A 24,916-nucleotide genomic window follows, 5' to 3' on the forward strand; every position below is an offset into this window, starting at 1 on the left:
CTGTCCCCAGTCCATCAATCTGTAGGCCCTGTGCAAAGAGCTGTCTCTTTGTGGGGAGGAGGGGTAAAGAGGGAAAACCAGGTTTTGCTGGACAGACAGAGAGACAGGAGAAGAGAAGATGCAGGGACAATGAAGTGACTAACATTGAGCCAGTGCATTCTGTGGCTGTGGTAATCACTGTCAAGAAGCCAGAAGGAGTGGAGAGGGAGAGCTGGGTTGTGATAGATGGGGGTGCTGAGAAATTTTTTTAAATATCCCCACAAAACAAGGAAAGTAAATGCCCCAAAATGTTAATGCAGAATTAAGATTACATAGTGATCTCTCTTGCCCTTTTACAATGTAGAGAGTGGATAAATTAAACCTCTGACAAGGAAATAAAGAACTAAAGTAATGCAAACTTAAACATCTGAAAACCAGGAAATATGTTAAGGTACACATCAGCCTCACAATGCAACCTTAACTCTGCCCTCTTTGAGTGATGCCCAGACATGCCAATAACACATAGATTAGTGCTCTGTCCTCTCCAGTGGTACAGAATGCCTTGGGAACAGAGCACATGAGCACTGTAGGATAAAGTCTAACACCTTCTCCTTACCAAGGCAAAACTTGAGCTGAGGTCAGGTGTAGCAAAAAGGAGCTACCTACACCTGCCCTACACTCACATATTGAGCCTACCCCAAACAAACCACCCCAGACTTGCAAAATGTTACTGTCTCTTCATCCTGGCCGTGAGGATTCCTTCCGAACGTTGCCTTCACTCACTCCTCACTAGGCCCTAAAAACCACTGGCATGTATGGCACCCAGATTATGTGGAGAACTGTTCTGTTCCACAGTTGGAACTGCACACCACATGGTACCAGGAGTAAAAAGAAATTAAGAAAATATCCTGAGCAGTTAAAAGCTCCACGAGGCCTGAAAAAATCTCTGGAAATGTGGACGATAAATGGAGGAAGTTCAAACAGTGCTTCTTTCTGTATCTGCAAACAATGAGAGCCATTAAAAAGGAAGACAGTCAGATATCTTATTTTTGACTGGTTCTGAAGCACTTGATGTGTTCAATAGTTATCAGTTAATTCAGGCAGAGGAGGGTAACTATGAAACTACTACAGAAATTTGAGGAGTACTGCACTTCACATAAAAATTAGACATAAGAAAGATACAGTTTTTAATCACAGAGTACAAAAGGAAGGTGAAAATATAGAACAGTTTGTGCCTGATCTGAAGCTAAAGAGCTACTCTTGCAATTTTGGTGAACTAATGGAGTCCCTGCTAAGAGACCACATTATGACTGGGATCTGGAACAAAAAATGCTTGGAGAGAGACTACGGGAAGATGCAGAGTTAATCCTGGAATTAAATTTAGAGTTTGCCAAACAACAAAAGTCACCCACTTCAGAATGAAGCTTATGGAAAGTGGACAGTGCTCCGACATTCCAGACATGACAGAGACTCCAAAATACAACAAGAAAAGAGACATGTGGAGCTTAGAGTTAGAGTCCAGCAAAAACTGCACATGGAGCTATAAATGCTGTGGCAAACAATATAAGCCAACATAACACCTGGCATATGGGAAAAGATGCAAGAAATGCAATGGTTGAAATAATTTTGCAAGAGTTTGCAAACACTAATTAAGAGTGCATAGACAAAGACGATGATTAGCTCATATTAATTCTTCACAGGAGCAATGGACAAAATTGCAGAAGACACTGATCAGACCATCAACCCAGAGGTGGATTAAGCTTTTGTGGGGCCCTGGGCCAGAGCAAGTGGGGACCCCCTACCCAGGTGTGGCCCTAGCTTTTTTGCCACCCCAAGAACGGAGGTCCGCCGGTCCCGCGGTTTTGCTGTACCCACGGCCAAATTGCTGCTGAATCTGCGACACTGGCGGACCTCCCGCAGGCAAGCCGCCAAAGCTGCCTGACTGCCGCCGTCGCAGGGACCGGTAGGTGCCCCCCCTCCCCCGTGGCTTGCCAACTCAGGTACGTGCTTGGAGTGCTGGTGCCTGGAGCCGCCGCTGCCCCTACCACTTCCTCCTGCAGTTCCCTCACATCCCCCCCACTCCTGCTGGGGAACAGGGTTGGGGCTTGGCCCACTCTGCCCACCCGATGCTCCTGCTGGGAGCGGGGTTGGAGCGTAGGGGCTTTCCCTGCTCCCTGGCAGGAGCACCAGCCAGGTGGATGAAGTGGGGCAAGCCCTTGTGCCCCAATCCTGCTCCCTGGCTGGAGCGCTGGATGGACAGGCAAAGCAGGGCAAGCCCCTGTGCCCCAAACCCGCTCCCCAGCAGGAGTGCCAGGTGGGAGGAGCAGGTTGCGGCACAGGAGAGCCCATTTTTCTCCCCCGCCAAATTGGCAAAGACCCCTGGGCATGTGCCCCGTTGGCCCAGTGACTAATCCGCCACTGCTTCAACCTGAAAGCAAATGGGACATTTATTAATTTTAAGTTGAACCCAGGTGCACAAGCTAATGTGGCGTCAGAAACAATTATATTAACAGTGAAAGAAAAGCAACAGGCAGTAAAAGGTAAGTGGATAAAACTTAGGGTTTCCAGTGGTGAGGTTATTACCATTAAGGTTAGTATGCGGAATACATGTGTGGGTAAATAACAAATTGGAAAAGATATAATTTTTAAAAGTACCAGGGAAAAGATTACCCATTACTGGGTTAAAAACATGTCAAGCTTTTGATCTCATCAGGAAAGTGCACTTATTTGATCAAAACAATTGAGGAAGAATTTGAAGACATCTTTCAGGGGATAGGGAAACTCTCAACAGAGTAGAGAATGAAGCTGAAAGATCCATTTCATCATTGATGATCCTAGGAAAGTTTCCTTTGCCCTAAGGCAGAGAGTAAACTAAGGGATAGGTAGGGTCATTGTTCTGGGAAACATAGAATGAATAGAACCACCATTGGTCATTGTAGAAAAAAATAAAGGTGGACCCTTTAATTTATATGTAGACCAAAAGTAAATAAATACTGGTATGTAAAAAGAAATCATGTTCCACTACGTATCAAGGAGAGACATTTTTGGGGAGATGGCTTATGCCAAATGTTTTTCTACGTTAGATGCATCAGCAGAGTTCTCGTGGGTGCCCTCATAAAAATAGAACACACATCTATGTGCATTCAGCATCCCCTTTGGAAGACCATGTTTTTGCAGATTGCCATTTGGGTTGTGTTTAACACTCAAGATATTTTACAGGAAAATACAACAAATTTTCAATGGTCTAGAGTATACTAAGGTTTACACAGATGATATTTTAATTTGGCAAAAAGTACTAGAAGAGCATGACCAGAGGCTCTGGGTAACTTTGGAAAAAGCCAGAGCTGCTGGGCTAAAGCTAAACAAATGAAAATGTAAATTCTGATTAATGGAAACAACATAACTGGGAGACGAGCAAGGGCACTAGCAAAGAGTCCTGTGGCACCTTATAGACTAACAGATGAAGTGAGTATTCACACACAAAAGCTCATGCTCCAAAACGTCTGTTAGTCTATAAGGTACCACAGGACTCTTTGCTGCTTTTACAGATCCAGACTAACACGGCTACTCCTCTGATACTCAAGGGCACTAGGCAGACCATAGGCAGGCTGAGGCCATCACCAGCATGCCTGCTCCAACAGAAAAGGAAGGGATGCAAAGATTTCTTGGATTGTTGAACTATGTAGGGAAATTTGTGCCTAATTTAGCTGCCTTAACAAGCAACCTGAGAGTGCTACTGTGCAAAGATGTCCAATGGACATGGGATGCAAAGCTGACAAAGAGTTTGAATTATTGAATTAGTTAATTAAGGAGCCAGAGTCCTGAGGTACTATGACAATAAGCATAACACTAAATATTCTGTGGCTGCTTCCAATTAAGTTATTGGCACAGTCCTTATAACAGTATGGTCAATACTGGAAAACAGTGGCTTATGCATCATATGTGCTAACAAAAATGAATCTCAATATGCACAAATACAAAAAGGGGCTTTGGTCTTACTCCAAGGGCATAAAAAGTTTCACGTCTTTATTTATGGGGATTGGTGTTACCTGAAACTGACTATAAACCACTTATTGCCATTGCCCAAAAAGGCCTAGCTAATATCCCCCTGAGAATCCAGAAATTATTTTTTCAATTATAACTGTATTACTTGCAAACAGAATTCAAATTTGGAAGAGACTTGGTGATTATAGACACGGTCTCTAGAGCATTTGACAAAATTGGACTGGAGCAAAATCCAGAGCTATATTGTGTACATGTCAAGATGAAATGTGGACTGTGATTGCCAGAGCTTCTGCTCGGGATGAAACCCTGCTATTAGCACAGTGTGGCTGGAACAGCATGTTTCTGCTTTGTTTAGGCACCAGGATGTTATAGAAAAATGTGTTTAAAAGGGTACATGAAGGTCATTTAGGGATTCAAAAATCTAAGAGAAGGTTCAGAGATATTTTATACTGGCCTCAGATGAACAGTGACACTGAGGAAATTGTTAAGACTTATCACGTATGCCAAATATACAGGCCAAGTCAAGCAAAAGAGCCCATGTTGGTGACATAGGAAAAATTGGCCCCGGGAGCAAAGTAGGCATAGATTTGTTTATGTTGGCTAGAAAAAAATTACGTACTTGTCCTAGACTATTATTCTCATTAATTTTATTAATCTCTGAGATAAACTTACTAGCAAATACTACAACTAAGCAGATGATCATACATATCAAATTTATGTTTTCCTAGATTCATAGATTCCAAGGTCATAAGGGACCATTGTGACCTTCTGGTCTGACCTCTTCTATAACACAGTTCATAGAACTTCCCTAAAATAATTTGTAAAGCATACATTAAAAAAAAATCCAATCTTGATTTTAAAATTGTCACTGATGGAGAATCCACCATAACCTTTCATAAATCGTTCTAGTGGTTAATTAGCCTCACTGTCAAAAATGTATGCCTTATTTCCAGTCTGAATTGGTCTAGCTTCAACTTCCAGCCATTGGATCATGAAATACCTTTCTTTGCTAGATTTAAGAGCCCATTATTAAATATTTGTTCCATGCATAGATTATTAAAGCCTGTAATCAAGCCACCCCCTTAACCTTCGCTCTTTGTTAAGCTAAATAGATTGAGCTCTTTGAGTCTATCACTGTAAGGAATGTTTGCTAATCCTTTAATCATTCTTGTGGCTCTTCCCTGAACCCTCTCCAATTTATCAACATCATTCTTGAATTATGAGCACCAGAACTAGACACAGTATTCCAGCAGCAGATGCACCAGTGCCAAATACACAGATAAAATAACCTCTCTTCTCATAATCAAGGTACCCCTGTTTATGCAATCCACTGATTACATTAGTTTTTTTGGCCACAGCATCACACTGGGGGCTCATGGTTAGTTGATTATCTGTTATGACTCCCCAAATCTTTTTCAAAGTCAATATTTCCCAGGATGGACTTCCCCATCCCGTAAGTATTGTCTATATTCTTTGTTCCTATAGGGATACATTTACATCCCTAAATGCTGAGCATTGGCCTGCTAAACCCAGGGTTGTGAGCTCAATCCCTGAGGGGGCCATTTGGGGATTGGCCCTGCTTTGAGCAGGGGGTTGGACTAGATGATCTCCTGAGGTCCCTTCCAACTCTAATGATCTATGATCTACATGTAGCTGTATTAAAATGCATATTGTTTGCTTGCACCCAGTTTGCAGAGTGATCCAGATCATTCTGAATTAGTGACTTGTCCTTGTCATTATATACCCCGCACCCAATTTTTGTGTCATCTACAAACTTTACCAGTGATGATTTTATGTTTTCTTCCAGGTCATTGATAAAAATATTAAATAGCTTATGACCAAGAACTGATCCCTGTGGGACTGCCCTGGAAACACACTTGCTTAATGATGATTTCCTGTTTACTATTACATTTTGAGACCAATCAGTTTTTAATCCACGTTAATATTATATTGTTCTATTTTTTTCATCAAAATGTCTTGTGGTATCAACGCAAATACCTTTTAGAAGTCTACGTATTATTACATCTATTAACCAAACTTGTAATCTCATCTAAAAAAGATATCAAGTTAGTGTGACAAAGATCTATTTTCCACAAGCCCATGTTGATTTACAGTAAATACACTACTCTCCTTTAACTCTTTATTAAACATATCAGCCACTCCATTGTCTTGCCTGGGACTGATATCAGGCTGACAGGGCTATAATGAGTCATCTCATTTACCCTTTTTAAAAATTGACACTACACTGACTTTTTTCCAGTCTTCTGCATCTTCCTCAGTGCACCAAGATTTATTGAAAATCAACATTAATGGTCCACTGAACTCCTCAGACAGTTCTTTTAAAACTCTTGTGAAATTGGCCCTGTTAAAGTACCAATATAATATTACTGGTCTGGACTTTTTTGTGTGTGCTAAATACGGTATGTCTGACATAGTAATTTAGTTTGAGAGCAGCAGGCAACACTTTATAGTTGCCATGAGTTTAAGCAGTTTGCAATTAACCATGTAACCCCCTATTCTCCATACCAACACCTTGGTGAACAATACCACCTGAATTTCCTGGCTGTCAGAGGTTTAAGATTCTGTTACCTGTGTTATCTTTTACCCTTCATTTCCTGGTTTTCAGAGGTTTAAATTTAGCTAATCTCCTCCTTCTAGAAAGGAAGGAGGCACCACTGGGCAATCTTAACTGGCTGGCTCCCGGATCGGGCTCCAAAGTAGGTGCCGGTGTAACGTCACTTTGAGCAACCCTCCCGTTTTCCAACTAGCTTCAGTTTCTGCCACATAAGGAAACCATCTGTGCTCCTACTCAAGAATTGCTGCCGCCTGGTCCATGAGGTTGCAAATCGGGAGGGATAAACCCCCCCAAAGAGGAGGCAGCAAATCGTAAGTAGAAGTGAGGGCAGAGAGAGGGCAGCGGCGACAGCAAAGGTTACTGCGCATGCTCAGTGCAGCCAAAGTGGGGAATCTGGAGCGGTAACTGTTTCTGTCGTTACACCGGCTCCTGATTGGCTGCCCCCCTCCCCTTTTACACTGCCGGTGTAACCTGTCCGCGCGCTGTGTCCGGATTTCCCCACCCTGGCCCCTCACTCCAGGGACAGACCCCTTCCCCCAACCCCTTGCTCCGGGGTCCGACCCCCAACCCCACTGTGCCCCGATTTCCCCACTCTGGCCCCTCACTCCAGGGACAGGCCCCCACCGCCAGCCCCTTGCTCCGGGGTCCGACCCCCAACCCCACTGTGTCCCGATTTCCCCACCCTGGCCCCTCACTCCAGGGACAGACCCCCCCCAGCCCCTTGCTCCAGGGTCCAATCCCCAACCCCACTGTGCCCCGATTTCCCCACCCTGGCCCCTCACTCCAGGGACAGGCCCCCACCGCCAGCCCCTTGCGCCGGGGTCCGACCCCCAACCCCACTGTGCCTCGATTTCCCCACCCTGGCCCCTCACTCCAGGGACAGAGCTCCCCCCCCCAGCCCCTTGCTCCAGGATCCAATCCCCAACCCCACTGTGCCCCGATTTCCCCACCCTGGCCCCTCACTCCAGGGACAGGCCCCCACCGCCAGCCCCTTGCTCCGAGGTCCGACCCCACCCTAGTCCCTGGCTCTGGGAGTCCGGGGACTGACCCCTGCCATGCCCTGCCATGCCCGGATTGGGCAGGCTCCATGTCAGCTCCTCCCAGCCTGGCTCTGCAGGAGACAGGTGAGTCCCGGGGGAGGGGGCGGAGAGGAAGTGATTGGGGGCAGGGGACGGACAGAGGCCTTGGAGGAAAAGACGGGGCGGGGCAGGGTGTTTGGTTTTCAGGGGTTAGACAAGTGAAAGCTCTCGCGTTAACAAAGCGTTGGGCCATGTCATACTGTAACTGTGTGACTCAAAGAGCCGGTGCTATTTCCTAGCACGGTGCCAGCACCTGCTGGGTATGTGATTTGTGTCTGTTTGCTGGCAGGGCAGCTTGCGGACACGCCATGCTTGCTCGGCTGTTTGTGCCTTGCTGTGTGTTTGGGAGGGTGCGTTCCTGTGCCCCCGGCGGGGCAGGCGGGGGGCGGTGAGCTGGAAGCGGCAGGAGGAAGCCAGCGAACATGCGCGAGACAGACGGAGAAGGTTCCTCTCCATTGCAGCGGCTGCAGCATCGAGGCGCGCCGGGAAGAGATTCCTGCACTTCGCACCTGCTCCCCCTTGCGGCTGCTGTGCGTAGCTCGGCACGCCGTGACTGATCGGCTGTCCTCGGGTACTTCCGTGAGTGTCCGTCACTCCCGATAGAGGCGGGGCCGAGCTCTGATTGGCCAAGACCCGGCATTATGTGATTGGACAAGAGTATCCAGCTTTCAACTGAGTGGTGGACAGGAGTCCGTGACTGGCTGAGAGATCTGATTCTGGGCTGTGATTGGCTGAGGCTGGCTTTATAAACCCTTCCCCGAAACACCCGCGTTCTTTCGTCTCTTTGGCCGCACAAGGTGCTGGGTCCTTCAGCTGAAGCTAAGGCCGCTCCATCCCGGCGACTAGCACCGCGCCCCGCCGCCGCCCGCCCGTTCAGCCATGGCCTCCAGCTCCGAGCTCGCCTGCATCTACGCCGCGCTCATCCTGCACGACGACGAGGTCACCGTCACGGTGCGTGAGGCCGGCGCCACGCGCCCCAAGATGGCGGCGCCGCGAGCCCGGGGCAGCTGCTCTCCGCCCGCTAGGGATGGGGGCGCCCGCCCAGCTGCGGGGGGGGGGATCCGCCGCGTCCTCCTCGCGGGTTGGTGACGCTTCAGCCTGACCGCCTGCCCCGGGGGGGCGGGGCCCAGCAGCGCGGCTCCTTCCTCGGCTGCCCGGGTTGTGCCGCGGGGGGGGGGGGGGCAGGTGCCAGCCCGCGTGGCCGTGGAGGGACGCTCCGCCGCGCCCCCCCCCCCCCAATGGTCCGAGCCCATAGCTGTGGCGGCCCGACTCCGGTTCCAGACAAAACGGGGGCCAGGAAAACAGGACTTGGGTGTTTAGGTTGGAGTTTGAGGCTCAGGCCGAACTGCAGTTATTTATGTGTGTAGCACCTGGCTCCTCAGCAGTAGCCCTTGCAGCCTCACTGTGCCCATTTTACAGATAGGGAAACTGAGGTGGTGAGTTGCTCTAGGTCATGCTACAGGAGAGTGACAGCCTCTGTAATGCTGCCAACAGAATCTCCTCACTCAAGACTGATCTGTAGCCACATTATTATATTCTCCAGGTACTTTTAGCATAGTTTGCTAAAGTTCTGAGGGATTGACATTGATTATTTGCGATCTTGAGACTAGGTCATAGTGACATGAAGTGTATGCATGTGCCTGACTCTTTAGTTTTTGTTTTAATAACATTTTTACTGAATTTATTTAGGAGGACAAAATTAATGCACTTATTAAAGCAGCTGGAGTAAATGTTGAACCTTTCTGGCCAGGCCTGTTTGCAAAGGTAAGACATAACAGAGAAAGGTGGCTGAACAAAGTATAATCTGGTCCAAGCATAGCGTGTGCTATAGATGTCCGCAGCCTGGGCACAGCTATAAGATGTCTTGTGAGTAGTCTGCTTTTGTTTTGTGATCTGCACCGTGGTTCTGATGTGGGTCACTAAGATGGGCCTCCTGGGATAGCTATAAAATTACTGTGAATAATTATTGGGGGTAATGTTTGAAGAATAGGTTTTCATTGATGAAATACCAAACCTGCAGATAACAGATAACCCAATTAGCAACTTAAGTATTTATCAGAACTGAGTACTGTTGGTGGAGGCAAATCTTAGCAAAATGGAGACACTGACTGCTAAGTACTACCCTGAAAACTCAGTCAAAGATCTGGGACTCAGAATGTCTTGTCCTTTCTTTTGCCTCTTCACTTGTCAAAAGTACTTCAGGCCAAATTATGCATTCTGACATGTGTGCACCTTCATTATTGTGTGCTGATAGGCTTTTAGCCAGATCTTGATAAATTCTTCAAGATGGGAGAAGAAAATTGCTTAGAATGGTTCCATGACAGATGTTTAGTTCACCTTGAATGTTAACAGCAACTTGGTTTGATCAGTATTCAGTAGCTATCAAGTGTCTGCTGAAATTATGTTGATAAAGTTGTATTGTTACAGTTTTGTAAATCGACATGGAAGATATAGCAACTGTAATTCAGTACAAGACTGACCACATCCCATGCATATTAGTAAGCAAATGCCTTATTAAATTAACTTAAGGATTGGTCAGGATAAGTGTCTTAAAGAGCTGAATTATGCCAATTTTAAAGTTCCTTACAACAATGGAACAGCTGTGAATATTGTGCAACTTTTGTAAAATGTCATACTAATGAATGCTTAATATTCTTAGGCTCTGGCTAACATTGACATTGGAAGTCTGATCTGTAATGTAGGAGCTGGTGGTGGTGCTCCTGCGGCTGCTGCTCCTTCTGGGGGTGCTGCTCCTGCTGGTGGGGCTGCCCCTGGTAAGTGAACTCTTGGATTGGTGTGGAAGAAATAGGTGTATAAAATGCAGTTAGTTTGTACAGTATCAAGTATCTCACCAGTGTACCTTTTTTGAATACTTACAACTGTTTTGTTTTCTTACCCAATCTAAGATGGGTGACTTTGTGAGAGGAAAGGAGTTTAACTTTGGAAAATACTGTTGCTTGCAAATTTGTGTGGTTTGCTACAGTAAGCTTTTAAATTCTTTTGTTTCCAAGGTCACTATATGGACTCAGTCTTCAAAACTATACTATCTGACTAGGTTAAAGGCCATAACTCTCTTTTCATAGTTTGAAAAGGAGAGTGTTTTTGACCCTGGTGAACTTACGACATCTTTTGGATTGGGGCAGGGGGGCTTGTTACTGAAATTCTAAAAGCAGTGTCTTAGCGCTTTCTTCCAGTGTTGGTCATTAAAAGCACTGCATGGAGTAAGGGCATTAACGATAATGTGGATTAGATTATCTGTAGCTGGTGTACTAAGATGCTCCTGAATCCCCACAATTGTAACTGTGGTTTTGATTCTTGTATCTCAGTCTCTTCATGGAGTTTAGTTTATTTAGGTCGCCCTACATCATTTTTCAGTAATAGCATCTCATCCTGAAAATTTGATAACTATTTTCTTCTTTTTCAGCTGAGGAGAAGAAAGAGGAAGAAAAGAAAGAGGAATCTGAGGAATCTGATGATGACATGGGCTTTGGTCTCTTTGACTAAACTGACTTTTTGTACCATCTGTAATAAAAGAAACATTCTTTAATTGTTCGGGTCTTTAAGGAATGTGAGGGGACAGAGCTGGGATTGGGGTTTTGTTGAACTCCTTAAATGGAGGGGGATTAGAAACACAAGATCTTAAATTGGTTCTATATCTTTCCATGTTCCCATTGTTTTGTACATAACTATCAAAATCTCTACCTTTCCTCTGAAAACTTTTTACTCACATGCAGGGACAGCATAAAACTGTTCTTGTATTAGTTACTGTAACAGTTTGAAGACATTAGCTGAAGTTGCCACCATATTCAGGTCCAGCTTATGAAGGCATGCATGGGAAATCAGGGCTGTCACTTGCCTAGTAAAATGGCACTTCAAACTGTCTAGTAGGATTATTCTTTGAAGTATAGACAATACTAAGCCCACTAGTGGCTCTAAATTAAGGAGGATGAGTAGGACTATGGGTTATTCTCAGCTTTGATCTAATCTCCTTTATCCAGTAGAACTACAATAGGATGTTTAATCATTCAGTCAAGGCATTTTCAGGAAGCAGGAAAAAAATGTAGGTTTAATCTTGCTTTTTTGATAAGAACACTGCACCTGGCCTTGTACAGAAATTTATTTTATTGGCCATGCAGGGCTGCTACCTCCTTTTTGGTAAGCCATTAAAACAAAAACTTTGGTTTTTGCCTAGAGAAGGTGAATGATAAAACTGTTTGTGTTTGTTTTTTTGTTTTTTTTTTGGTCCTGCTGCAACAATCTGCTTATACTGTAATCAGGTCCTGACCACAGACAATAGACCATATAGGCACATGTGAACTTTCATTTTACGTATGAATGAAGAGAAGGGCTATGGTATGCACCTGTTTTGAGGAAGCTTTCATTGTGTAGTTGTATGATATAAAGGCTATATTCAACTCACATCTACACCAGTGTTTTTATTTTTCATCATAAATACATGTCAAAGGCTTATGCTTAGGACAAAACACTGAGGATCTACTCTCCCCTAAGAAGGCTTGTTTTATTCAGTGTTTTGTACAGCCTAGCTTTAAATTAAACTCTGATTTTTAATTAATAAATGTGACCTACACTTCTCTCAGGGTAAGGATATTAAACTTGGGAAAACACTTAAGGTGAAGTTGTACTGTGCCACCTCTTTCCCCCTTTCATTGAAACGTGCAAGCTGGTTAAATTACCAGAAAAGGCATTTATCAGTTAGTAGAGAAGAATACTTAAAGCTATTATGAATATTTTTAGACTAATCCAAATTTCTTTACAAAGCCGTGCATCACAGAATGCAACTTAGAACTTATAAAAAGTTATTCTGTAATTAATGCACTTTTGCTAACATCCAACCCTATTAAAATCTTTGCCTGTTGAATCAGAGTGGGGAGAACCCCTATTCAACTGACTTGAATTTAACTTTGCAACCTCAGTTTAAGAAACCTACAGATTAGATCAGTGGTTCTCAAACTTTTGTATTGGTGACCCCTTTCACACAGCAAACCTATCAGTGCAACTCTCTATATAAACACTTAAATGCTGGAGGCAAAGTGAGGTTTGGGTTGGAGGGCTTGCACCCCACATGTAATATCATGACCTCCCTGTTGGAGAATCCCTGGATTAGCTCATGTAGGAAGAAAGCCAAAATCTTTCCCAACACCACCACCAAGTACTCTGAATGCAAGTGAAAGATAAAATAAATGCCCACAAACTGAACCAAAACTGAAGTTGCAGTTCTATAATGAAACTTTTTCAGGTCGACTTCCATAAATCCTAAAGAGCTCTCTGTCATAGGCTCCCCCTTCTGTTTCTCTTCAGTATCTTTGCCTTTTTTAACCAAAAACTGAAAGCAGCCCAAGAAACTGACTCACTTTTCACAGGAACCCATTAGTAATTCCTAAATCTCTTCAGAAATTCAATTGTATGAAAAACAAAGGTATTTTTAAAATAAAATCTAACAAGGTAAATCCATAGTGCAAATTTTAAATGGATAGATGGCTCAGTTATGCACAGCAAATGTTAGTAGATACATCTGTGAGTGCCCCCTAGGGGCTGTCACTTTCCTGGTAAATTAAGCCAGGAAGTTACCTCATTTAAAAAACACTGAATTCTGAAATACCAATTTTAGGTGAGATTCTGTGTTTTAACTTGTCTTATTGTCTGTGTACAGGAGTTTCAGATGAAGACAGAAACCACACTGCATCTCTGACTTTAGTCCTGAGTTCTCAGCCCATCCTTCAGTTTATGCTTTGCTTTCAATCCCACCACTTGTGCAGCACTGGATTTCCATTTTTCTTGGATTAAACGCTGAGCTGCCTGAGCATATTATGCTGAAGCAGCAAAGAAGCTGGACAAAGATCAGAGGTGTCATGAATGCCCCTGCACTCCATCTATCAAAATAAGCAGAGTAGTTAAACTTACATTTCCATGGTATTTTGAAATATATACAGAAAACTATCTGAACGTTGGTGTTCAAAGTCTCAATGCAGGCTCAATTCATGTCTATATAGCAGGAGAAAAGACGGTTACTCACCTTTGTAACTGTTGTTCTTCGAGATGTGTTGCTCACATCCATTCCAGTTAGGTGTGCGCGCCGTGCGTGCACGTTCGTCGGAAACTTTTTACCCTAGCAACTCCAGTGGGCCGGCAGGTCGCCCCCTGGAGTGGCGCCGCCATGGCGCCCAATATATATCTCTGCCGGCCCGCCCGCTCCTCAGTTCCTTCTTGCCGGCTACTCCGACAGTGGGGAAGGAGGGCGGGTGTGGAATGGATGTGAGCAACACATCTCGAAGAACAACAGTTACAAAGGTGAGTAACCGTCTTTTCTTCTTCGAGTGATTGCTCACATCCATTCCAGTTAGGTGAATCCCAAGCCATACCTAGGCGGTGGGGTCGGAGTGAGAAGTCGCGGCATGGAGCACTGCAGATCCGAAGGCCGCATCCTCTCTTGACTGCTGGACCAGGGCGTAGTGGGAAGCAAAGGTGTGGACCGATGACCAGGTCGCTGCCCGACAGATTTCCTGGATGGGCACACGGGCGAGGAAAGCCAGCGACGACGCCTGCGCCCTGGTAGAATGCGCAGTCACACGGCCCGTAGGGACATGGGCCAAGTCATAACAGGTCCTGATGCAGGACGTTACCCAAGAGGATAACCTCTGGGAGGAGATAGGAAGCCCTTTCATGCGGTCCGCTACTGCCACGAAAAGCTGGGGGGATTTGCGGAAGGGCTTGGTCCTCTCCACGTAGAACGCGAGAGCCCTACGGACATCAAGCGAGTGGAGCTGCTGCTCCCTGCCTGAGGAGTGAGGTTTCGGGAAAAAAAACGGGAGGAATATCTCTTGGTTGACGTGGAAGGCTGAGACCACCTTGGGGAGAAAGGCAGGGTGTGGTCTCAGCTGCACCTTGTCCTTGTGGAAGACCGTATATGGGGGGGTCTACCACAAGAGCCCGGAGTTCCGACACCCGTCTAGCTGAGGTGATAGCTACTAGAAAGGCAGTCTTCCAAGAGAGGTAAAGCAGGGAGCAAGTAGCTAACGGCTCAAAGGGGGGCCCCATGAGCCGGGACAACACCAGGTTAAGATCCCAGGTTGGAGCAGGGGGACAGACGTTAGGGAAGAAACGTTCCAGCCCCTTAAGGAATCTAGACACCGTTGGGTGAGAAAAAACAGAGCGACCATCCGCACCCGGGTGAAAGGTGGTGATAGCTGCTAGGTGGACTCGCAACGACGATATGGCCAGACCTTGCCCTTTGAGGGACCAAATGTAGTCTAAGATGTCGGCTACCGAAACTTCCATAGGGCGGAGATTTCTCTCCACGCACCAACAGGAGAAGCGCTTCCATTTGGCCGAATATGTCGCTCTTGTGGACGGCTTCCTGCTGCCCAAGAGCACCTCCCTCACCGGCGTGGAGCAGCGCAGCTCAGAGCCCGTCAGCCACGCAGGAGCCACGCCGCTAGGTGCAGCGACTGCAGGTCCGGGTGACAGAGGGACCCGTGCTCCTGGGTAATCAGGTCCGGATGAAGGGGCAGGGGAACTGGGTCGGCTATGGTCAGGTCCAGCAGCATGGGGTACCAGTGCTGTCTGGGCCATGCCGGGGCTACCATGATCACGTGAGCCCTGTCCCTGCGCACCTTCAGAAGGACCCTGTGGACCAGAGGGAATGGGGGAAACGCATAGAACAGGTGGGTCGACCACTGGATGAGGAAGGCATCCGCTATCGACCCGGGCTCCCTGCCCTGAAAGGAGCAGAACGCTTGGCACTTCCTGTTCCCCTTGGACGCGAAGAGGTCCACCCGGGGATAACCCCACCTCCGGAAGATGGAGAGGGCGACGTCCAGGCGAAGGGACCACTCGTGTGACAGGAAGGATCTGCTCAATCGATCTGCCAGCGTGTTCCGTACTCCGGGGAGGAAGGAAGCCATGAGGTGAATGGAGTGGGCTACACAAAAGTCCCAGAGTGGTATCGCCTCGTGGCACAGGGAGGAGGATCTGGTGCCGCCCTGCTTGTTGATATAATACATGGTCGTCGTGTTGTCGGTGAACACCGCGACACAGCGACCCTGAAGCTGATGACAGAACGTTTGACAAGCAAGGCGGACCGCTCTCAACTCCCGCATGTTGATGTGTAGCCCCACCTCCTCCTGGGACCACAGGCCCTGCGTCCTCAGGGTCCCTAGGTGGGCCCCCCAGCCTAGATCTGAGGCATCCGTTGTTAGGGACACCGAGGGCTGAGGTGGGTGGAAAGGGAGACCCGCACATAACACGGACTGGTCTAGCCACCAGCCGAGAGAATCTAATACCCTCTGGGGGATTGTGATTAACATATCTAGCGGCTGTCTTGTCGGCCTGTAATGATTGATGAGCCATAACTGGAGGGGCCTCATGCGGAGCCGAGCGTAATCGGTCACAAAGGTGCAAGCCGCCATGTGGCCTAACAGGGTTAGACATGCGTCAATGGGGCTGTCCGCAGTCGTTGAACGATCGCCGACAAGGCCTGGAACCGCTGCAATGGCAGCAAGGCCCTGCCCACAGTGGCGTCCAGGACGGCCCCGATGAATTCCACCCTCTGTGTGGGAATCAGGGTGGACTTGTCCGTGTTTACCAAGAGGCCCAGAGTGGCGAACATGCCGGTGATCACGCGGACATGGCTGCAGACTTGTTGTTCCGACATGCCCCGAATCAACCAATCGTCCAGATAAGGAAACACGTGGATACGATTGCGCCGAAGATGCGCCACAACAACTGCCATGCATTTTGTAAACACCCTCGGGGCCGTGGACAGGCCAAATGGGAGGACTGCAAATTGATAATGAAGAGGCCCCACAACGAAGCGAAGGAAACGTCTGTGGCGTGGCCAAATGGCAATGTGAAAATACGCGTCCTGCATGTCGAGGGCGGCGTACCAGTCTCCCGGATCCAGGGATGGGATAATGGTCCCCAGGGATACCATGCGGAACTTCAACTTCACCAGGTACTTGTTGAGCTCTCGCAGGTCGAGGATAGGCCTGAGGCCCCCCTTGGCCTTGGGGATCAGAAAGTAGCGGGAATAAAACCCCTTGCCTTTCTTGTTCTCCGGCACCGCCTCTATAGCTCCTTTGCCGAGGAGCGTCTGCACCTCCTGTCGAAGGAATTGCTCGTGAGAGGGTCCCTGAAGAGGGACGAGGAAGGGGGGCGGGAAGGAGGAAATGAAACAAACTGCAGGCGGTATCCCGTCTGCACCGTGCTTAAGACCCAGCGGTCCGATGTTATTTGGGACCACGCCGGGAGGAAAAACGAAAGGCGGTTGGAAAACGGGGGGGAAGGATCCATTGGGGAAACTGTTACTGCGCCCTCGGGTGCACCTTCAAAATGAAGGCTTAGGTCCAGGCGGGGGCTTAGAGGAGCCTTGGTTCTGCCCCCCTTGGTTCCCCGAATGCCTGCGCCTTCCATTCCTGCCGCGGCGCCTGTTAAGGTCCTGCCGCTGGCGGAACTGGGAATACGGCCTGCGCTGTTGTTGTTGCTGTGGCCGGAAGGGTCTGCGTTGGGTCACGGGTGTGTGCATCCCGAGGGACCGCATAATGACTCGGTTATCTTTCAGACTCTTGAGTCTGGGGTCTGTCTTTTCAGAGAACAAGCCCTGGCCTTCAAAAGGAAGGTCCTGTATAGTATGCTGGAGCTCCGGCGGAAGGCCGGAAACCTGCAGCCAGGAGATGCGACGCATCGTTACTCCTGACGCGAGGGTACGGGCAGCCGAGTCTGCAGCGTCCAAAGAGGCTTGCAAGGACGTGCGTGCGACCTTCTTGCCTTCATCCAAGATGGCCGTAAACTCTTGGCGAGCATCTTGTGGCAGCAGCTCCTTGAATTTGTCTGCTGCCACCCAGGAGTTGAAGGCGTATCTGCTCAGCAGGGCTTGCTGGTTGGAGACCCTGAGCTGCAGCGCCCCAGCCGAGTACACCTTACGGCCGAGGAGGTCCATCCGCCTGGCCTCTCTGGATTTGGGGGCTGGAGCCTCCTGGCCATGACGCTCCTTATCGTTCACTGATTGAACCACCAGGGAACACGGAGTCGGGTGCACATGGAGGTACTCGTAGCCCTTAGAAGGAGCCATGTACTTCCTCTCGACGCCCTTCGCCGTAGGAGGGATGGAGGCCGGAGACTGCCAGATGGTGTTGGCGTTGGCCTGGATGGTTCGTATGAAGGGTAGGGCGACCCTGGTGGGAGCATCTGCTGAGAGGATGGTGACAATTGGATCCTCTATCTCCGAGACCTCCTCGGCTTGCAGACTCAGATTTTGAGCTACTCGCCTGAGGAGGTCTTGGTGCGCCCTGAGATCCAGCGGGGGGGGGGGGGGGGGGGGCTGTTGGAGGAGGTACCAGCCACCGCTTCATCCGGGGAGGAGGATGAGGAGACCCCCGGCAAGAGAGTGTCTAACGGCGGGTCTCCTTCGGCCCTCGCCTCTGCCTCAGGGGCCAAAGCGGAGTCTTGTTGCTTGGACCCTTCCTCCCCATCCGGGGAGGGAGGGGGGCGAGACAACGAGGCTTCAGGTGCCCTGCGCTCCGCAGTCGCCGGCCTAGCAGGGAGCTGTTGGGGGCCCTGGGCCTGATGGTATGCCCAGGGTGTCCAGAATCCCCATTGTTGCGGGCCTTGGTCCTGCTGTGGCGGATCGCTGAACAGCGCCGCCTGCCGGTCGGTGCCCAGCGCATACCCGCTGTCCGTTTGTGAAGATATGGACGGCTGTCTAGAGGGCCATGGCGGGGCTGACCCTGGATGGTAAGGGTCTGCGCGGGTCGGCACGGACGATCGTCTCGGTGCCGGGGACCGGTGCCGGGAGTCATATCAGTGCCGGGATCGGGACCGGGACCGGGCGCCGCTTCGGTGCCGGGATCGGGACCTGCCACCAGCTCGGTGCCGGGAGGTCGACCGGGACCGGGACCTGCCACCAGCTCGGTGCCGGGAGGTCGACCGGTGCGGCGAGTAACGTCGGGACCGGCTCCTGGAATCGCGGTGCCGGTATCGGCGGCTGGAGTCCGACCGCGATCGTCTTGATGTTGACCGGCGCCGCGAGTGCGACCGGTACCGCTGAGGGGAGCGGTGCCGGGACTGCGAGCGGCGTCGGGATCTGGAGCGACCGTGGCGTCGGGACCTGGATCGTGAACGTGAGTCCCGAGACGGTGCCGACATCATGGGCTTGCCTCTGGACACGACCCGCACCGGAGGTACCGGGGGTGGCAGCTGAGTGGGCTCAGTCAGGGCTATGAGGTCCCGAGCCGAGGCGAAGGTCTCCGGTGTGGATGGGACCACTATCTCAACCCCAGATCTCATGGGGGAGCTCGGCGGCACCGGACTCGACGGACCCGCCGGGCCCGGAGTCGACGGTGCCGGCGGCGCCGCGGCCGATGTTGAGGCCGGGCGCTCCAGTCGGGTCTGCCTGGCCGGAGTAGCAGACTTCGACGGCCTTGGCTCTGTCCCCGGTGCCGGAGAAGGTCGGTGCCGGGGAGTCTTCTCGGTGCCGGCACGATCCGGTGCCGGCGCTGAGATCACGGCCTGTGAAGCCGCCGGGTCAAGTGCCGCCTCCATAAGGAGAGTTCGGAGTCTTTGATCCCTCTCCTTCTTTGTCCTTGGCTTAAAAGCCTTGCAGATGCGGCACTTGTTGGATCTGTGCGATTCCCCCAGGCACTTCAGGCACGCGTCGTGGGGATCGCTAGTAGGCATGGGCTTCTTGCAGGCCGCACACTGCTTGAAGCCCGGCGAACCAGGCATGAGCCCGGTGCCGGGTGCCGGGAAGGGCTAAGCCCCCAGTGAAGAACTATTTACAAACTACTTAACTTAACTACTACTATCTACACTTAACAATCTAATTAACAACTACAATAGTACTAGAGATAAACGATAGATAACGAGGAGAGCTAGGGACGTGGAGGACAGCTATGCCGCGCTCCACAGTTCCAACGACCGACACGGCGGTAAGAAGGAACTGAGGAGCGGGTGGGCCGGCAGAGATATATATTGGGCGCCATGGCGGCGCCACTCCAGGGGGCGACCTGCCGGCCCACTGGAGTTGCTAGGGTAAAAAGTTTCCGACGAACGTGCACGCACGGCGCGCACACCTAACTGGAATGGATGTGAGCAATCACTCGAAGAAGAATGGTAACTTCACTGGACTATGTTAACTGACAGCCACAGTTATAAGTTGACAATTGAAGAAAGTATATCCTATTTTAAAATGTATTTGAATGGAAAAGCAATCAACGCATCTCTAGTTAAGGAGGAAGCTGAAATTCTCAGAAATAGCCCTATTTTCAACTTTATCTTCCTGAAATTTCAGTTCTGGGAAATTTTGGTTACATAAACTTAGAAATGCGTAGTATTTTGATCATTTACATTAAGTTCACTTGTTTTCAAGGATTTTGTAGGGGTTAATTCCTAAAAGGGTTAGCCTAGAAACTCCACGTGATTTCACTGGCCCTGAAGAGAGATGCTTTTGTGGTGTTAGGGGGAAGATTTTAGCATATATAAACCAACTAGGCATTCCTTAAAGCCAGGATATCAAAATACAGGAATGCTAAGGAAGGGGCTCTGAGGGGAGAAAATGGCTGCTTATCTGTGCTATCAGGACAGGAACCTGTGGAGCCCAGGGAAACTGAAGGATTATATACTGCTGAAAAAACTTGATTTGCCTTAGCTTAAGCTTTCTGTTGCTTTGGGGGGTTTTTGGACTAGATTGTAGGAATGTGTATTTTTTACTCCCTGAACTTTAGGACTGGGTGGAGAAATGCTCAGCAGAGTTGTGTATATCTAACATGGGAGGATTCACCAATAAGGTCAGTTTTTTGGCATTCCTCCCGATCATGCCCTTTTGTTTTTTGAAGTCTATATAAACAGTTGAAATTTAGGATTGATGAGAAAAGCAAGGTCAGAAAACTCCCCAAAAATGCTTTGTGCTCTGCAGCGTAGGAAGAAACGTTACAGCCAGGACTTCACTGGTAACACCTTTTTAATAGGTCAAAGTAACTGTACAGTTCATTATATTCTTCCTGAGAATAATTTATATCCCCCATCAAACCAAAGGGAGCATGGTGGTTTTTATTTAACAGAACAGATGGTATAACTGGAAAAAAAATGAAAGAAAACATTCACACTGCTCTGCTGTAACTCCTCCCAGGCAAGATAGACTCAGAGATGGGTTAGTTAACTACAGTGGGTTTAAAATATTCAACATGGCTTTAATCTTTCTGTATAAATTATATAAAAATGAGGAACACATATGGTTACAGAACTTCTCTTCTAAATGCGGCTCTGAGTTGCTCTGGTACAAAGCAGCTTTCTGCTTCCAAGGAAAATAACATTGCTACAAAAAACTGGCAAGTTATTCTGGTGAAAAGACATACAAGAGTTTTCAGTTGTGTTCTACAGCTAGTTTCCAAACAAACGTTTCACATATCCACATAAAAGTAAAAGGCAGAAAGATGAAGAGGGCTTTAGCTTCTTTTGAAATGACTGAAATCTTGAAAATATAGCTTTTTAAATTTTCTTTCTCTGTAAATTGTGATTAGCATATTGCGACGTAAGTGTTCTAATAAAAAATTCCAGTCTGGATAGCTCGCATACTGTGGGCAAGAATTCTCAGCCCTGAGGTTTCCCAGAATTCTTCACTTCACAATATTTTTCTCCAGTCTGCAGCTCGGACAGTCCTGGCTCTGAGATTGTAACCCCTTGGCAATTTTAGGTAATGCACATCCTATGTGATGATGTAAAATGTAATTGTTTTCCCCAGTCACGATTCCCAAGGGCTTCTGTACAAGCTTCATTCTGTGATAATGCCACATTTTGAATCCCAGACCATCTGGTAAAAACATGGTTAAACTTTTATAATGAGTGAGAGAGAGAAAAAACCAACAGCTGTCAATCAGGTCTGATGAAGCAGGAGTCACTGGAAATCCTGGACTATGCAGGGTTAATCCTCACCACTGGTGGAAGGCTAGAGAACATCCTTACATGAGCAATATTCTTAAAAAGAATGACAAAAAATTCTTCCTCGGTGTTTAATGGGGTCTGGACTGACCAATCATTTTCAATCTGGCTTGATCAATAACATCCAGCAAGTTTTTGGCATCCACAGCCAGAGCATGAGCAGCTGTGAGCATTTGCTTTTTGTATTCCTGCTGCAGGCTAGTCATGACGTATTGCTGGGCCAATTTCATCTTGTTAATCAGTTCAGCCAAGTCAGAGTTCAATAGCTTCTGTGCCATTTCAATCTGGAAAGATACAAGATTCAGTCAGGTCCTGCAGGCAGCATTTCATAGGAGGCAAATAATTTGGGGTATCACACTCATAATGGAATTAATAACAACGCAGTGTACTCCCACGAAGGGAGAGCTCCATCTTTGGGGGTGAAACCTAGAGCAGTCACTCTACTTTAGATACCATATTGTGGCCTTCATCTCTGTAGCCAACACACTGGACGGGGCAGAGTAGTAGTTGTGTGGACTCCAGCAGCTTCCTCACCTTACTAAGCTGTGCCGGTTCTAATGGGTTTGGTTCACTGCAAACTAGATGGAGACCAAGAAATCACTGTTCCAGGCCACTGACCAGTCAGCTAGTGTTCATGACTATAGGACACTACTCACCAGGGCTGGATTTGAACCTCTGTCCTAGACAGTGGTGCTGGAACAATTTTTAGAGTGGGGGTGCTGAAGGTGGAAACCACGTATTTGGGTTGCTATTACTGCTTCAAACCATGAGATGCAGCAGCACCCCTAGTTCCAGCACCTATGGTCGCAGACATCAGATTCCTAAATCTGTTTCCAGGTTCCTAAATCATCCCTCTCAGGCCTTTTTTTTTAAATTATTTTGACACTGATCATCTAAGCAACAATAAAACACAATAAATATGAAGGCGTAAGCTACAGATGTTTTAACAAAGCATGCAGCACGTGAAGGAACCATTTGGAAGGGGAGAGTCACTGAACAACTCACACTCAGTCATATTCTAGCATTTTCAGTGACCCCTGTTCATTCAGATTTTGCAGGCACAGACACGACTTGGGCAAAAAATTAACCCTGACTCGCTAGGGACTCAATTTAAGCAGTGAAGTAAACGCAGTCAATTCTCCTTTAGAATTAGGTAACTTCTGGATATTTCCTGAGCAAAGGCTTCCTACTGCACCAAGCCACACTGAAATATTTGTTTGAGGAGTTTGGTATGCAAATCATAATTTCTTGAGAGAGATTAAACTTGAACCCAGGAATTAATTCCCACATGGTATCCCTGAATTGGAATCCTAAATCCCACATATCCAATGCAACACTTTTCCCTCTAACTCCTTATATGCCAGGGTGTGATGTGTGCTATTAATGAAATTCAAGAGTTCCCAGTGGCTGGCAGGATAATTTAATGATTAAGATACCTGTCTGCAGGAGGAAGAAACCCCCAAAAGTTAACACTGCTCAGTAAATGAAAGAAAAAGGTACTTAACTTGTACTAGTAACTGAAGGTTCTTCAAGATGTGTGATCCCTATCTCTATTCCACTGTGGGTATGCATGTGGTCCATGCACCCAGAGTTGGCGAATTCTTGAAAACAGGGTTAGTCCGTACATGTGCCCCTGCTCTCTCCGTGCCTCCAACCGAGGAGATAAAGGGCAGGACAGACTGACTCCCTCTCCATTTCCTTCTCTATTGTGAATCCAAGAACAATCCGAAGTAGAGGGGAAGGAGGGTGGATACTGAAATATAGATAAGGACCACACAGCTCAAAGAACCTCCGGTTACTACAAGGTAACTTTCTCTTCGAGTGCTGGTCCCCATGTGTATTCTATCGTGGATGACTGACATACAGGAGAATGCATCGGTGGAATGCTGTACAAAGCCTAATCTCTTGCAAATGTGTGACTGGAACTCCACATAGCTTTTTTGCAAATGTCTTGAAGCAATGACACTGATGTTGCTTGTGCTCTGAGCCCTCACCCCATGACGGGGAGGAATGTTAGACAGCTTATAGCAAACTAAGATACAGTGCAAGATCCATTTAGAGATTCTCTGAGAAGATATATTTTGACTTTGAACTCTTTCCGCTACAGCTATAAACAATCTGGGAGATTTTCTGATTGTTTTTGTCCTTTGCAGGCAAAAGGCCAAGGCTCGTCGCATGTTGAGGGAATGATATCCCCTTTCTTTTTCAGATGCATGTGGTTTTGGAAGAAAACACAGGTAAGTGAATTGACTGTTAATGTGAAACTCTGAAACTACTTTGTGGGTGAACTTAGGATGTAGATGCTATGACTTTGTTTCTATGGAATATGGTGTAAGGTGGATCTGTCATCAGTACTCTGAGCTCACCCACCCTCCTGGCTGAGATGATGGCTACCAGGAACAGAACCTTCAAGGACAGCAGAATCCATTTCTCTTCTTTTCTCCTGTGTCAGGAGATTGGAAAAGGACTGAATGTTGATTGGTGACTGAGAGGACATGTGTAAGGGACTCAGGAACTAGAACTGTCTGGGTGAGTTGGGGTGATGAGAATGACTCATTTAAGAAGGAGAGCATCATCCTGAGAGTGAAGACCTAGGGCTTTTTGGAGCAGTATATGTTGCATTTTCTGTTTGTCTGAGAGGCAAACAGGTCCCTTGTGGGAGTTCACCTAGAGGAAAAATACTGTTCACCATGGAGTTGTGTCACACCCACATGTGGTCAATAGTGAAGTGTCTGCTGAGGGAGTCCGCTAGCACATTCTGATCCCCTGGAATGTAATTTGCAGACACAATGATTTGATTGTTGATGCACCAATTTCACCGGGTGACCACTTCTGCACACAGAGGAATGGATCTCGCTCCTTGCTTGTTGGTGTAAAAGATGGTTGTCATATTGTCCAACATTTTGAGGACATGGTAACATTGAATTAAGGTAAGAAAGGCTTTGCAAGCTTCCTGGACTGCCCACAATTCCAGAATGTCGCTGTGCATCCTGGTGTCTTGGGAAGTCCAAGTGCCCTATGCTATGTGGTTGTCCAATTCTGAATGGTATTAAAGGGTTTCTAGTGACCTGATCTATAAGGTCGTTCATCATTTGGAATCTGTCTTTTAGCAGATAAGGTCTTGCTGTAACTGTATTTAAGGATGGTCTGATGAAGTGTAAAGTCTGTGTTGGAGAGAGGACAGACTTTTCCAAGTTTACGCTGATGTCTAAGAGGAAGAAGGAATTGGAGCACAGATGAGGTGAATTCGTAGGCTTCTTGGCATGTCTTTGCAACAAGAAATCAGTTGTCAAGATAAAGGAAGGTGGTTAAGCCATAATGTCTGATA

General features: G+C 47.7%; 3 protein-coding genes across 16 annotated transcripts in view; 1 reads left to right on the forward strand and 2 right to left on the reverse strand.

The window, feature by feature from the left end:
• The window catches only part of LOC127045315 (uncharacterized), a 127,180-nt gene extending 108,731 nt beyond the window's left edge, over positions 1–18,449 (reverse strand). Inside the window, exon 1 of the mRNA XM_050941322.1 lies at positions 16,980–18,449. Within this exon, the coding sequence (XP_050797279.1) occupies positions 16,982–17,725 (744 nt within the window). The 5' untranslated portion in view covers positions 17,726–18,449 and the 3' untranslated portion in view covers positions 16,980–16,981. The remainder of the gene's footprint in view (positions 1–16,979) is intronic.
• RPLP1 (ribosomal protein lateral stalk subunit P1) lies at positions 8,402–11,185 on the forward strand. Its single transcript, XM_050941481.1, has 4 exons — positions 8,402–8,589; positions 9,328–9,402; positions 10,298–10,412; positions 11,063–11,185. Exons 1-4 carry the CDS (start codon positions 8,518–8,520, stop codon positions 11,140–11,142), a joined length of 342 nt encoding a protein of 113 aa, XP_050797438.1. The 5' UTR covers positions 8,402–8,517; the 3' UTR covers positions 11,143–11,185.
• A 2,144-nt stretch (positions 18,450–20,593) lies between the features above and the next one.
• The window catches only part of PTK2 (protein tyrosine kinase 2), a 428,303-nt gene continuing 423,980 nt past the window's right edge, over positions 20,594–24,916 (reverse strand). For 7 of the 14 annotated variants that reach the window (XM_050940669.1, XM_050940655.1, XM_050940660.1 and 4 more), the window contains one exon: positions 21,895–23,341. In XM_050940669.1, the coding sequence (XP_050796626.1) occupies positions 23,117–23,341 (225 nt within the window). In that variant the 3' untranslated portion in view covers positions 21,895–23,116. Of the gene's footprint in view, positions 21,873–21,893; positions 23,342–24,916 lie in introns of those variants that run through there. The other 7 variants (XM_050940664.1, XM_050940665.1, XM_050940661.1 and 4 more) reach the window with 2 other exon arrangements.

Source organism: Gopherus flavomarginatus, chromosome 2, assembly GCF_025201925.1.
Source record: "Gopherus flavomarginatus isolate rGopFla2 chromosome 2, rGopFla2.mat.asm, whole genome shotgun sequence".
Classification (NCBI taxonomy): Eukaryota; Metazoa; Chordata; order Testudines; family Testudinidae; genus Gopherus; species Gopherus flavomarginatus.

Bases quoted from the DNA above. Each gene is read 5' to 3' on its own strand.
- RPLP1 (XM_050941481.1), top strand. From the start codon at position 8,518: ATGGCCTCCAGCTCCGAGCTCGCCTGCATCTACGCCGCGCTCATCCTG. The intron at 8,590-9,327 runs GTGCGTGAGGCC...GAATTTATTTAG, and splicing joins ACGACGAGGTCACCGTCACG to GAGGACAAAATTAATGCACT. The intron at 10,413-11,062 runs GTAAGTGAACTC...CTTCTTTTTCAG, and splicing joins TGCTGGTGGGGCTGCCCCTG to CTGAGGAGAAGAAAGAGGAA.